Raw genomic sequence first — 14,497 nt, 5'->3', positions numbered from 1 at the left:
CCTTGACAGCATCATCTTTTAAGATTTTAAACAGTTCAGCTGGGATCCCGTCGTCTCCTGCTGCCTTGTTGTTAGCAATGCTTCTTAAGGCCCATTCAACCTCACTCCTCAGGATGTCTGGTTCTAATTCATTCACCACACCGTCAAAGCTATCCTCGATATTGTTATCCTTCAGTGCTGTTGGACTTCTTTTATCAATGGCTTGGATGGAGGAAGGTTTAAAGCAGGGGTTCCCAACCTTTTTTTGGCCAGGGACCACTTGACCAGGGACCACTCGAAAAGAGACTAACTTGAACAGAGATCACAGTTGAACAGTGGCTACTTGAACAGGGACAACATTGACAAGGGACCACTTTAACAAGGATCACTTTGACTTAGGGACCATTTTGACCAGGGACCACTTGAACAGGAACCACTTTGACCAGGGACCACTTGAACAGGAACCACTTTGATCAGGGACCACTTGACTAGGGACCACTTTAAAAGAGCCACTTGACTAGGGTCCATGTTGACCAGGAACCACTTGACTAGGGACCACGTTGACCAGGGACCACGTGAATAGGGGCCACTTGAACAGGGACCACCTTGACAAGGGACCACTTGAACAGGGACCACTTTGCGCAGGAACCACTTGAACAGGGGCTACTTGAACAGGGACAACCTTGACAAGGGACCACTTTAACAAGGATCACTTTGACTAGGGACCATTTTGACCAGGGACCACTTGAACAGGAACCACTTTGACCAGGGACCACTTTGCCCAGGGACCACTTCAACAGGAAACACTTTGATCAGGGACCACTTGACTAGGGACCACTTGAAAAGAGCCACTTGACTTGGGTCCACGTTGACCAGGAACCACTTGACTAGGGACCACGTTGACCAGGAACCACTTGACTAGGGACCACGTTGACCAGGGACCACTTGAACAGGAACCACTGTACCTAGGGCCATCTTGACCAGGGACCATTTGAACAGGGACCACTTTGCCCAGGAACCATTTGAATAGGGGCCACTTGAACAGGGACCACCTTGACAAGGGACCACTTGAACAGGGACCACTTTGCACAGGAACCACTTGAACAGGGGCTACTTGAACAGGGACACCTTGACAAGGGATCACTTTAACAAGGATCACTTTGACTAGGGACCATTTTGACCAGGGACCACTTGAACAGGAACCACTTTGACCAGGGACCACTTGACTAGGGACCACTTTGCTCAGGGACTACTTTGCCCAGGGACCGCTTTGCCTGGGGACCACTTGAACAGGGACCACCTTGAATAGGGGCCACTTGAACAGGGACCACCTTGACAAGGAACCACTTGAACAGGGACTACGTGAACAGGGACCACCTTGACAAGGGACCACTTGAACAAGGATCACTTTGACTAGGGACCATTTTGACCAGGGACCACTTGAACAGGGACCACTTTGACCAGGAACCACGTGAACAGGGGCCACCTTGACAAGGGACCACTTGAACAAGGATCACTTTGACTAGGAACCATTTTGACTAGGGACCACTTGAAAAGGAACCACTTTGACAAGGGACAACTTGGACAGGGACCACTTTGACCAGGGATCCCCTTGACCAGGGACCACTTTTACCAGGAACCACTTTGCCCAGGGACTGCTTTGCCCAGGGACCACTTGAACAGGGACCACTTGAACAGGGACCACTTTGACCAGGGACCACATGAAAAGAGACTACTTGAATAAGGATCACCTTGACCAGGGACCACCTTGACCCGGGACCACTTGATCAGGGACCACTGTACCAGGGACCACTCTCCAACATTAGTATCGAAAGGGTTACGAATCAGTTTTTGCTCAACTTTAGATTTGGTTTGGTTATTTGTGGTGCTGATTCAGAAAACTGCATTGGATAGACCACATCAGCTCTAGTTTCTGATACAAAACATATGCCACCCAGTGGTTGCCATCTGCTCGCTCACAGAAAACCATATTTAATAATCTAGAGCTGATGTGGTAGTAGCAATCTTTCGTGGGTATGCAGCCTCTCTGCTCCCGACATCCCTGTTGCCGCAGCACGACAAGACGGTTTTGTGAGAACAGTCGCTCTCGTTGCCACGTGGTTTCAAGGAAAGGGTGTAGTAATAGTGAGGCCGTGGACCGTATTTTCACTGGTGGTCCGGGGGCTGGGCAGAAAAAGCTTCCCGAGCCGCAAAGCCATGCGGAAGAAGCCATTTTGGAGGGGGCGGGGCCAACCAAGGCAGCTTCGCGACCCCCCGAAAATGGCGCAACGACCCCCCTGGGGGTCGCGACCCCCAGGTTGAGAACCGCTGCACTAGTTTAAAGGCAATGAGGATCAAGTTTGCAAATGACACCAAATGGGGAGTGAGTGCTGAAACTCCAGAAGACAGGATGGCAACAAAAGCACCAAGGGCCTCTGAGCATGAGCTGAGTGCTTTTGCCATCTTTGTCCAAATTCAGAGGAGTTTCTTTGCAGGAACCAAGCTGCCGGCGTTGCTCAACAGCTCGGCTATTTGGTCCTTGTTACTCGTCCGCCTTCCTTTCAGCTGTGCAAAGTTAAACATTTAATTTTCCGCCGGGCTGCCAGGAGACGTAAAATAAACAGACGCACGAGCCCAATGGAGAAAGCAAATAGGGGGAGAAATAATGGAGTCCTCGAACCCAGATAATCTCGGCCAAAGCGCCGCTGAGTTGGAAAAAACTTGACGAACACATCAAAATATTTACAGACCGAGAGGGCCAATCTCGCATGCAGAAAGCTAGCATGTCCGGTTTGAAACCGGTGTGATTTCTAGGTGCGGGGAATGTATGCACAGCCGTCTGATATACGACGACGAGATGTTTGGGTCGATTTGAATATGCAAATGTTTCTAGACAAGGAAAAGACACAACCTGATTGAGGGATTGACACTGGAATGTTTTCAAAATCTCTGCGAAATAGGAATATTTTTTATTCACTTTCTCTAGCAGATATACGCGAGCACGCCTTGAACCACACCGGAAACCAGATTCCACAAACACGCGAGAGAAGGCTGGGTTCGCCCTCACCTTCTATCTATCTAGATCAAAGTCAAAGGACGGATGCCGGTACCACAAAGGCTGTTGCGAGGTGAAGTGGCCCTCTGTGATGTCACTGCGATGTGCACGAGGGGAAGGGGGAAAGGAAGGAAAGAACCACATTGGGGGAGTAGGCCTTCTCAGAGCCAGAGAAGGGAAACAGCAGGTCTTCTCAGAGCTGGAGAAAGGAGAAGGCAGGGCTTCTCAGAACTGGAGGAAATAGGTCCTCTCAGAGCTGGAGAAAGGAGAAGGTCTTCTCATAGCTGGGGAAACAGGGTCTTCTCAGAGTTAGTGGAAGGAAATACCTCAGATCTGGAGAAATGACAATGTAGGTCTTCTCATAGCTGGAGAAAATAGGTCCTCTCAGAGCTGGAGAAAGGAGAATGCAGGGCTTCTCAGAGCTGGAGGAAATGGGTCCTTTCAGAGCTGGAGAAAGGAGAATGTAGGTCTTCTCAGAGCTGGAGGAAATAGGTCCTTTCAGAGCTGGAGAAAGGAGAATGCAGGGCTTCCCATAGCTGGAGGAAATAGGTCCTCTCAGAGCTGGAGAAAGGAGAATGCGGAGCTTCTCATAGCTGGAGGAAATAGGTCCTCCCAGAGCTGGAGAAAGGAAAATACAGAGCTTCTCAGAGCTGGACGAAATAGGTCCTCTCAGAGCTGGAGAAAGGAGAATGCAGGTCTTCTCGGAGCTGGAGAAAATAGGTCCTCCCAGAGCTGGAGAAAGGAAAATACAGGGCTTCTCAGAGCTGGAGGAAATAGGTCCTCTCAGAGCTGGAGAAAGGAGAATGTCGGTCTTCTCATACCTGGAGAAAGGAGAATGCAGGTCTTCTCAGAGCTGGAGAAAATAGGTCCTCTCAGAGCTGAAGAAAGGAAAATGCAGGGCTTCTCATAGCTGGAGGAAATAGGTCCTCCAGCTATGAGAAGGAGAATGTAAGTCTTCTTTTCATAGGTCTTCTCAGAGCCAGAGGAGGGAGGTCCTCTCACAGTCGGAAAAAGGAAAATGTAGATTTTTTTCATAGGTCTTCTCACAGCCAGAGGAGGGAGGTCTTCTCATAGCTGGAGAAAGAAGAATGCAGGTCTTCTCATAGATGGAGAAAATAGGTCTTCTCGGAGCCAAAGGAGGGACATCCTCTCAGAGCTGGAGAAAGGAGAATGTAGGTCTTCTTTCCATAGGTCTTCTCAGAGTCGGCAGAAGGAGGTCCTCTCAGATCTGGAGAAAGGAGAATGTAGGTCTTCTCATATCTGGAGAAAGAAGAATGCAGGTCTTCTCATAGATGGAGAAAATAGGTCTTCTCTGAGCCAAATGAGGGACATCCTCTCAGAGCTGGAGAAAGGAGAATGTAGGTCTTCTTTCCATAGGTCTTCTCAGAGTCAGCAGAAGGAGGTCCTCTCAGATCTGGAGAAAGGAGAATGTAGGTCTTCTTTCCATAGGTCTTCTCAGAGTCAGCAGAAGGAGGGCCTCTCACAATCAGAGAAGGGAGAATGTAGGTCTTTTCATAGGTCTTCTCAGAGCCAGAGGAGGGAGGTCCTTTCAGAGCTGGAGAAAGGAGAATGTAGGTCTTCTCATAGCTGGGGAAAGGTGGTCTTCTCAGAGTCAGCAGAAGGAAGTCCTCTCAGATTTGGAGAAAGGAGAATGTAGGTCTTCTCATAGATGGAGAAAATAGGTCTTCTCAGGAGGGACGTCCTTTCAGAGCTGGAGAAAGGAGAATGCAAGTCTCATAGCTTGGGAAAGGGGAATCTTCTCAGAGTCAGCAGAAGGAGGTCCTCTCAGATCTGGAGAAAGAAGAATGTAGATCTTCTCACAACTGTTCTCAGAGTCAGAGGAGGGAGGTCCTCTCAAAGCTGGAGAAAGCAGGCCCTCTCAGAGCCAGATAAGGGAGAAAGTAGGTTCTATCAGAGCTGGAGAAAGTAGAAAGCAGGCGGGCAGGAGTCCCAACACCGGGTAATGCCAGGAATATGTAACAGCTACAATATAAATTGTGAATGGCTACACATGGATCCCCAGAAATGCACGTCCAGAACAATTCTGTGAAATAGATACGACAGTCTTCACTTGTGGGTCCACAAGGAGCACAATGCAGGTTTGAAACATTTTCAGAGGCAGCAAGCATCTCTGTGACTTTTCTAATTCCTTCCTTCTCTGGTTTAAAACTGGCTTCTCTGGCTTGAGCCGAGGCCAGGGACCAGAAGCGGGGGAAAGCTGAATCATTTCCGACTCACGTCATGAGTCGTAACAAAAATGGCGGAAAAAGCTTCGGAAGGGTAAAGGGACTTCTGGTTTTCCTAAAAACTTCAAAATCGCTTCAAAAAGGTAATTTTTTCCGACTCTATTCCGAATGACAAAGATTCCGACGGTACCTAACCATGCCTAGTAAGCGCAACAGTCACTGCCATTCAAAAAAAAAACATTCCCTCTGCTATTCGCTGTGGGTGGCAAGACATATTTTCGTGCTCTATACCCAACTTGCCAGGGAAGAGACTGCAGTCCTCATGGAGTCCATTGCTAATTCTTGTCTCTCGACTCTGAATCCATTCTCGAAACGTTAGGAAATTGTGTCAAGAAAGGTACCGCGGGATTCATTTTTCCTTAACCCGCAGGTTTCCCGGAATTTTCGTCCTCGACGTCACTTCTTTTCGGAGCTTTCCTCCGGGATGCCACGCGTTGCCGTGAGGCGGTCGAACCGCTCAAAGAGGGCCTCCGACGAGAGTTTGGGGAGCCCCCGGTCGAGGGGGCACTCGTCCACCAGGCTGTTCATAGGGGTCGGAGGCAGGACGGTGTCGTCGTCCACCAGGTCGTCCCCCAAGCGGTGCGGCTTGGCGGGGTCCTTCGCGGCTCTGCCGTCGGGCTCCGGGCACCGTCCTTCGGCCCCTTTAGTTTCCACTCTGGGCGGGGGGCATGGGCTGGCGGCCGCGGGCTGCATGGCGGCGCAATGGCTTCCTTCCCAAACTTTTAGGAAGCCCTTCACGATGGGGAGGACCTTCTTGCGCGAGGCGGTGACGGTGCCCTGATGGTAGGCGCGGAGGGTGGAATAGCGGCTCTCGAGCGGCGAAAGGTGGAGGGAAGGATCAGTGGAGCGCTCCAATGCTTGGCACACCTGAAGACACACACAAAAAAAGGTTTATTAGCCATGTGAGCCTTCCAAGGACATTTCCACACCATTTTGAAATTCATGTGATGCAGCGGCAAAAAAAGCCAACGGGATTTGGGCCTCTATAGTGTCTAGATCCCGAGAAGTCATGCTCTCCATGCTCTATTCTGCCTTGGTTAGACAACACCTGGAATACTGTGTCCAACTCTGGGCACCACTATTGCAGAGAGATGTTGATAAGCTGGAGGGTGACTAAAATGATCAAGGGTCTGGAGAACAAGCCCTATGAGGAGCGGCTTAAAGAGCTGGGCATGTTTACCCTTCAGAAAAGAAGGCTGAGAGGAGACATGATGTCCTACAACTCCTGGCTCGAGAGCAGTACGTGTGAAAAAGATCTTGGAGTCCTTGTGGACAACATGTTAAACATGAGCCAACAATGTGATGCTGCAGCTAAAAAAGCCAACGGGATTTGGGCCTCTATAGTGTCTAGAACGAAGAGAAGGACTGCATCAATAGGAGTCTAGTGTCTAGATCCAGGGAAGTCATGCTCCCCATGCTCTATTCTGCCTTGGTTAGACCACACCTGGAATACTGTGTCCAACTCTGGGCACCACAATTGAAGAGAGATGTTGACAAGCTGGAATGTGACCAGGGGAGGGTGACTCCAAGGATCAAGGGTTTGGATAACAAGCCCTATGAGGAGCGGCTTAAAGAGCTGGGCATGTTTACCCTTCAGAAAAGAAGTCTGAGAGGAGACATGATGGTCTACAACTCCTGGCTCAAGAGCAGTACGTGTGAAAAAGATCTTGGAGTCCTCGTGGACAACAAGCTAAACATGAGCCAACAATGTGATGCTGCAGCTAAAAAAACCAACGGGATTTGGGCCTCTATAGTGTCTAGATCCCGGGAAGTCATGCTACCCATGCTTTATTCTGCCTTGGTTAGACCACACCTGGAATATTGTGTCCAATTCTGGGCACCACAATTGAAGAGGGATATTGACAAGCTGGAATGTGTCCAGAGGAGGGCGACTCAAATCATTCCTTCGCTCCCTCTTTCTTTCCTTCCTTACTTTTTTCTTTCCTTCTCTCCTTCCTCCTTCTTTATCTCTTTCCTTCCTCCTTTTCTTTTCCTCTTTCCTTCTCTATTTCCTTACTTCCTTTGCTTTTTGCTTCCACCCTTCCTTCTGTCTTTCCTTCCCTCCCTCTTTCCCTCCTTTCTTCCTTTGCTCCCTTTTTCCTACCTTTTTTTCTTTCCTTCTCTCCTTCCTTCCTTCTCCCTTTCCTTCCCCCTTTTTCCTTTCCTCTTTCTCTTTCCTTCTCTACCTCTTTCCTTCCTTCCTTTGCTTTTTGCTTCCTTCTGTCTTTTCTTCCCTCCCTCTTTCTTTCTCTTCTTCCTTTGCTCCCTCTTTCCTTCCTTACTTTTTTCTTTCCTTCCTTTCTTCTCTCTTTCCTTTCCCCTTTTTCTTTTCCTCCTCTACGTCTTTCCTTCCTTCCTTTGCTTCTATCCTTCCTTCTGTCTTTTCTTCCCTCCCTCTTTCTCTCTTTCTTTCTCTTCTTCCTTCGCTCCCTCTTTCCTTCCTTACTTTTTTCTTTCCTTCTCTCCTTCGTTCCTTCTCTACCTCTTTCCTTCCTTCCCCCCTTTTCTTTTCCTTTCCTTTCTCTCCTTTCTTCCTTCGCTCCCTCTTTCCTTCCTTCCTTTTTCTTTCCTTCTCCCCTTCCTTCCTTCCTTCTCTATCTCATTCCTTCCCCCTTTTTTCTTTTCCTCTTTCTCTTTCCTTCTCTACCTGTTTCCTTCCTTCCTTTGCTTTTTTGCTTCTATCTTCCTTCTGTCTTTCCTTCGCTCCCTCTTTCCTTCCTTACTTTTTTCCCCTTCTCTCCTTCCTTCCTTCTCTTTCTTTCCCTCCCCCTTTTCTTTTCCTCTTTCTCTCCTTTTTTTCTTTTCTATCTCTTTCCTTCCTTCCTTTGCTTTTTGCTTCATCCTTCCTTCTGTCTTTTCTTCCCTTCCTCTTTCTCTCTTTCTCTTCTTCCTTCGCTCCCTCTTTCCTTCCTTACTTTTTTCTTTCCTTCTCCCCTTCCTTCCTTCTCTATCTCTTTCCTTCCCCTTTTTCTTTTCCTCTTTCTCTCCTTCGTTCCTTCTCTACCTCTTTCTTTCCTTCCCCCCTTTTCCTTTTCCTTCCCTTTCTCTCCTTTCTTCTTTCGCTCCCTCTTTCCTTCCTTCCTTTTTCTTTCCTTCTCCCCTTCCTTCCTTCTCTATCTCATTCCTTCCCCCTTTTTTCTTTTCCTCTTTCTCTTTCCTTCTCTACCTGTTTCCTTCCTTCCTTTGCTTTTTGCTTCTATCTTCCTTCTGTCTTTCCTTCGCTCTCTTTTTCCTTCCTTACTTTTCCCCCCTTCTCTCCTTCCTTCCTTCTCTTTCTTTCCCTCCCCCTTTTCTTTTCCTCTTTCTCTCCTTTTTTTCTTTTCTATCTCTTTTCTTCCTTCCTTTGCTCTTTGCTTCCATGCTTCCTTCTTTCTTTCTCCCCTCCCTTCCCTCCCTCTTTCTTCCCTTTTTTCTGTATTGTCTTTTATCTTTTTGGGGTTTTAAGTCCTTTCCACTGTTTTTTTTGGGGGGGGGGGCGGATGGGTGATGGTCACTCATTGGTCTGTTAGGGGTGTAGTGTCTGAATTTCACATCATTTTGTCCAGTGGTTTTTGAGTTCTGTTAATCCCACAAACGAACACTGCATTTTTATTTATATAGATGAAAGCCGGGAAGGCGATGCCCTGACTTTCCTCTCCCTCAAAGCCTAGGCAAGAAAGGGTCTTTTGTGCCCCTTTCCCTCTCCCCTTCCCACTGCCACCCTCCTGGATCAGAGGGGAACCGTCCGCCCCCATTTACATGGCAAAGGCTGCCCTCGGAGAGAGGCGAGAACACAGTGTTCCCTGCCAAGTTGTCTTTCACACCACCGGCTCCTGCCGCTCATTTACTTTCCACTCTATTGAGCCTTCTCTAAAACACGGAAGTCAGTTGCCTGTGGGGAGGGAGGCTTCCAAAGCCCTATGGCCAATGACTCAGTCCCCAGACGTTGGTGGTCTTCCCTTTCTCACTGAAAGAAGCAAAGACACCAACAGAAAGGAGTAAAATTTGAAATACAACTACTAGGATGATGCACCATTTCAAGCGTCAACATCCTGGGTACCCATAGTGCGTAGATCTTCCAATAGCCAAGCAAAGCAATAATGTGACCCACACATAATCACCAGACAATTGGATACATTTCTGCCAACAATGAACAAGTTTTCTGAAGCCGTCACAGAAGAAATCTGTGAGCTTTCATTTCAGGCGTCAGCGTCCTGGGTATCCATCATGCACAGATCTTCTGATAGCCAAGCGAAGCAATAATGTGACCCACACATAATCACCAGACAATTGGATACATTTCTGCCAACGATGAACAAGTTTTCTGAAGCCCTCATGGAAGAAATCTGTGCGCTTTCATTCCAGGCATCAGCATCCTGGGTACCCATCATGCACAGATCTTCCGATAGCCAAGCAAAGCAATAATGTGACCCCACACATAATCACCAGACAATTGGATACATTTCTGCTAACAATGAACCAGTCTTCTGAAGCAATAATGTGACCCACACATAATCAACAGAGAATTGGACACATTTGATGTATGATGAACAAGTTTCTGAAGCCGTCACGGAAGAAGTCTGTGCGCTTTCATTCCAGGAATCAGCATCCTAGGTACCCATCGTGCACATATCTTCCGATAGCCAAGCACATATAATCACCAGACAATTGGATACATTTCTGCCAACGATGAACAAGTTTTCTGAAGCCATCATGGAAGAACTCTGTGCACTTTCATTTCAGGCGTCAGCCTCCTGGGTACCCATTATGCACAGATCTTCTGATAGCCAAGCAAAGCAATAATGTGACCCACACATAATCACCAGACAATTGGATACATTTCCGCCAACGATGAACAAGTTTTCTGAAGCCGTCACAGAAGAAGTCTGTGTGCTTTCATTTCAGGCATCAGCGTCCTGGGTGCCCATCGTGCACAGATCTTCCGATAGCCAAGCAATGTGATAATGTGACCCAGACATAATCACCAGACTATTGGATACATTTCTGCCAACAATGAACAAGTTTTCTGAAGCCGTCACAGAAGAAGTCTGTGCGCTTTCATTTCAGGCGTCAGCGTCCTGAGTACCCATTGTGCACAGATCTTCCGATAGCCAAGCAAAGCAATAATGTGACCCACTCATAATCACCGGACAATTGGATACATTTCTGCCAACGATGAGCAAGTTTTTTGAAGCCGTCATAGAAGAAGTCTGTGCGCTTTCATTTCAGGCGTCAGCATCCTTGATACCCATCGTGCACAGATCTTCCGATAGCCAAGCAAAACAATAATGTGACCCACACGTTCTTGTGAAATGCTGATTATCTTCAAATTTTTCTCTGAATGATACGACCATTGTCCTGAATCAATCTGTCACATTGACCGACCATCTACGCAGGGTTCCATACCTCGCACTTTAACAACACAACCGTTCAATGCTAAAGCTTCCCACCGAAATGGAACTGTAGAGGAGAGTCTACTGAACAAGCCAGTTCCTGCCACATAGAGTAGTGCCATCAGTTGAGGATTTACGAAGGTGTTCCATTTGGGGGGGGGGGGCGGAATCAATTAAGAATATATAACCTACTAGCCGTCCCCTGCCATGCGTTGCTGTGGCCCACATGGGGGTTCAGAATGCTCTGTGATTGTAGGTGAACTACAAATCCCAGCAACGACAACACCCAAATGTCAAGATTCTATTTTACCTGTGTTCACATTCGGGCATATCGAGTATTGGTGTAGAGTTTGGTCCAGATCCATCATTGTTTGAGTCCACAGTGCTCTCTGGATGTAGGTGAACTACAACTCCCAAACTGAAGGTCAATATCCACCAAACACTTCCAGTATTTTCTGCTGGTCATGGGAGACCTGTGTGCCAAGTTTGTTTCAATTCCATCGTTAGTGGGGTTCAGAATGCTCTTTGATTGTAGGTGAACTATAAATCCCAGCAACTACAACTCCCAAATGACAAAATCATTTTTTTTGAGTGAAGGACATACATTGGGTTGTTAGGTGCCTTGTGTCCAAATTTGGTGTCAATTCGTCCAGTGGTTTTTGAGTTCTGTTAATCCCACAAACTGACATTACGTTTTTATTTATATAGACTTCTGCATCGTAATGGTCTGATAGGTATCCTAAGCAGCTGTCTTTAACATGGAGCCACCACTGAGAAAGCCCTGTTCCCACGGACCCTGAATATTCCACGGAAAGACCTCCATGTGTCTTGAATTCACATCGAGGGAGCAACTAAGACTCATATTGCAACTAAAATGCAACTGGAGAAACCGTGGACACAACCGCATGCCACGAATGGGACTGTGTTGGCTTCGGTCGGCAGTGTGAAGCTTTTCGGGTGCTGGCAAAGCTCCAAAACAAGGCTTCACTAGAGGTGAGAGTGAGCTGACTCTTACTCCCGTTTGGCTAAAAATAAAGCCCAATGGAATGTCCTCATTGGTATTCAGCAGGGAAGCAAGTGTCGGCAGGAGAGCAAAAGGGGGAAGGCAAGCCCATGAAGTTGGTTCCCTCTCTCTATTCCAAAATCATTCCCATTGGAAATAGAACACCCCTATTCTAGACCAACCACAAAATAATAATAATAACAATGACGACAACAACTGGAAAACGATGTGAGGATTTAAAGATCTAACTGCAAAGACTCTGGCACAAGCCAGTAAAAGTGGTCCCAGTGGTGATCGGCACACTGGGTGCAGTGCCTCAAGACCTTGGCCTGCACTTAAACACAATCGGCACTGACAAAATGACTATCTGCCAGCTGCAAAAGGCCACCTTACTGGGATCTGCACGCATTATTCGCCAATACATCACACAGTCCTAGACACTTGGGAAGTGTCCGACGTGTGATCCAATACAACAGCCAGCAGAGCGATCTTGTTTGCTGTGGACTCATCTTGTTGTGTTTCTAATAATAATAATAATAATAATAATAATAATAATAAACATTATTTGCTGATACATCACACAGTCCTAGACACTTGCGAAGTGTCTGACATGTGATCCAATGCAACAGCCAGCAGAGTGATATTGTCTACTGTGGACTCATCTTGTTGTGTTTCCAATAATAATAATAATAATAATAATAATAATAATAATAATAATAAATAAATACATCGCACAGTCCTAGACCCTTGGGAAGGGTCTGACATGTGATCCAATACAACAGCCAGCAGAGTGTCGGCTGTGGACTCATCTTGTTGTGTTTCAAAGTGTCTAGGACTGTGTGATGTATCGGTGAATAATGTTTATTATTAGAAACACAACAAGATGAGTCCACAGCAGACACTCCCAAGTGTCTAGGACTATGTGATGTATCGGCGGATAATGTTTATTATTATTATTATTATTATTATTATTATTATTAATATTATTATTATTAGAAACACAACAAGATGAGTCGGACACTTCCCAAGTGTCTAGGACTGTGTGATGTATTGGCAAATAATAAAAATAATAATAATAATAATAATAATAATAATAATAAGAAGAAGAAGAAGAAGAAGAAGAAGAAGAAGAAGAAACACAACAAGATGAGTCCACAGCAGACACTCTGCTGGCTGTTGTATTGGATCACATGTCGGACACTTCCCAAGTGTCTAGGACCGTGTGATGTATCGGTAAATAATGTTTATTATTATTATTATTATTATTAGAAACACAACAAGATGAGTCCACAGCAGACACTCTTTCTGGTTGTTGTAGTGGACCACACATCGGACACTTCCCAAGTGTGTAGGACTGTGTGATGTATTGGTAAATAATGTTTATTATTATTATTATTATTATTATTATTATTATTATTTGAAACGCAGCAAGGTGAGTCCACAGCAGACACTCTGCTGGCTGTTGTATTGGATCACACATCAGACACTTCCCAAGTGTCTAGGACTGTGTGATGTATCGGCGAATAACGCATGCAGATCCCAGTAAGGTGGCCTTTTGCAGCTGGGAGATGGTAATCTTGTCAGTGCCGATTGTATTTAAGTGCAGGCCAAGGTCTTGAAGCACTGCACCTAGTGTGCCGATCACCACTGGGACCACCTTGACTGGCTTGTGCCAGTGTCTTTGCAGTTCGGTTTTTTAATTATCATCATCATCATCATCATCATCATCATTATATTATTTATTAAATAATATTAATAATAATAATAATAATAATTATTAATATTAATATTAGAAACACAACAAGATGAGTCCACAGCAGACACTCTGCTCGCTGTTGTAGTGGATCACACGTCGGACACTTCCCAAGTGTCTAGGACTGTGTGATGTATTTTCTATTATTATTATTATTATTATTATTATTATTATTATTATTATTAACACAACAAGATGAGTCCACAGCAGACACTCTGCTGGCTGTTGGATTGGATCACACGTTGGACACTTCCCAAGTGTCTAGGACTGTGTGATGTATTATTATTATTATTATTATTATTATTTGAAACACAACAAGGTGAGTCCACAGCAGACACTCTCGATCCCAGTAAGGTGGCCTTCTGCAGGTGGCAGATGGTAATTTTGTCAGCGCCCATTGTGTTTAAGTGCAGGCCAAGGTCTTTAGGCACCGCACCCAGTGTGCCAATCACCACTGGGACCACCTTGACTGGCTTATGCCAGAGTCATTGCAGTTCGATTCTTAAATTATTATTATTATTATTATTATTATTATCATCATCATCATCATTATAATTATATTATTATTATTATTATTATTATCATTATTATTATTAGAAACACAACAAGATGAGTCACAGCAGACACTCTGCTGGCTGTTGTATTCGATCACACGTCGGACACTTCCCAAGTGTCTAGGACTGTGTGATGTATTTTCTATTATTATTATTATTATTATTATTATTATTATTATTATTATTATTATTTGAAACACAACAATATGAGTCTACAGTAGACACTCTGCTGGTTGTTGTAGTGGATCACACGTCGGACACTTCCCAAGTGTCTAGGACTGTGTGATGTATCGGCAAATAATGTTTATTATTATTATTATTATTATTCGGAGCCCCCGGTGGCACAGTGGGTTAAACCCTTGTGCCGGCAGGACTGAAGACCGACAGGTCGCTGGTTCGAATCCGGGGAGAGGCGGATGAGCTCCCTCTATCAGCTCCAGCTCCTCATGTGGGAACATGAGAAAAGCCTCCCACAAGGATGATAAAAACATCAACATCATCTGGGCGTTTCCTGGGCAATGTCCTTGCAGACGGC

At 46.0% G+C, this 14,497-nt stretch overlaps 2 protein-coding genes across 3 annotated transcripts in view; both read right to left on the bottom strand.

The window, feature by feature from the left end:
* MLLT11 (MLLT11 transcription factor 7 cofactor) overlaps window positions 1-14,497 on the bottom strand; it is an 80,009-nt gene that overhangs the window by 55,432 nt on the left and 10,080 nt on the right. The gene's annotated exons all lie outside the window — the stretch shown is intronic.
* The window catches only part of PRUNE1 (prune exopolyphosphatase 1), a 33,579-nt gene continuing 21,996 nt past the window's right edge, over window positions 2,915-14,497 (bottom strand). The window contains exons 8-9 of one of the 2 annotated variants that reach the window (XR_010910375.1): window positions 3,856-6,147; window positions 2,915-3,823 (exon numbers count right to left, since the gene is read on the bottom strand). Coding sequence is in view for 1 of the 2 variants with exons in the window: in XM_060758047.2 (XP_060614030.2) it covers window positions 5,677-6,147 (471 nt within the window). In the remaining variant the exon portion in view is untranslated. Of the gene's footprint in view, window positions 6,148-14,497 lie in introns of both variants that reach the window. The other variant, XM_060758047.2, reaches the window with a different exon arrangement.

This window comes from Anolis sagrei, chromosome 12 (assembly GCF_037176765.1).
Source record: "Anolis sagrei isolate rAnoSag1 chromosome 12, rAnoSag1.mat, whole genome shotgun sequence".
Lineage (NCBI taxonomy): Eukaryota > Metazoa > Chordata > Lepidosauria > Squamata > Dactyloidae > Anolis > Anolis sagrei.
This window is presented reverse-complemented; position numbering and strand designations above follow the sequence as displayed.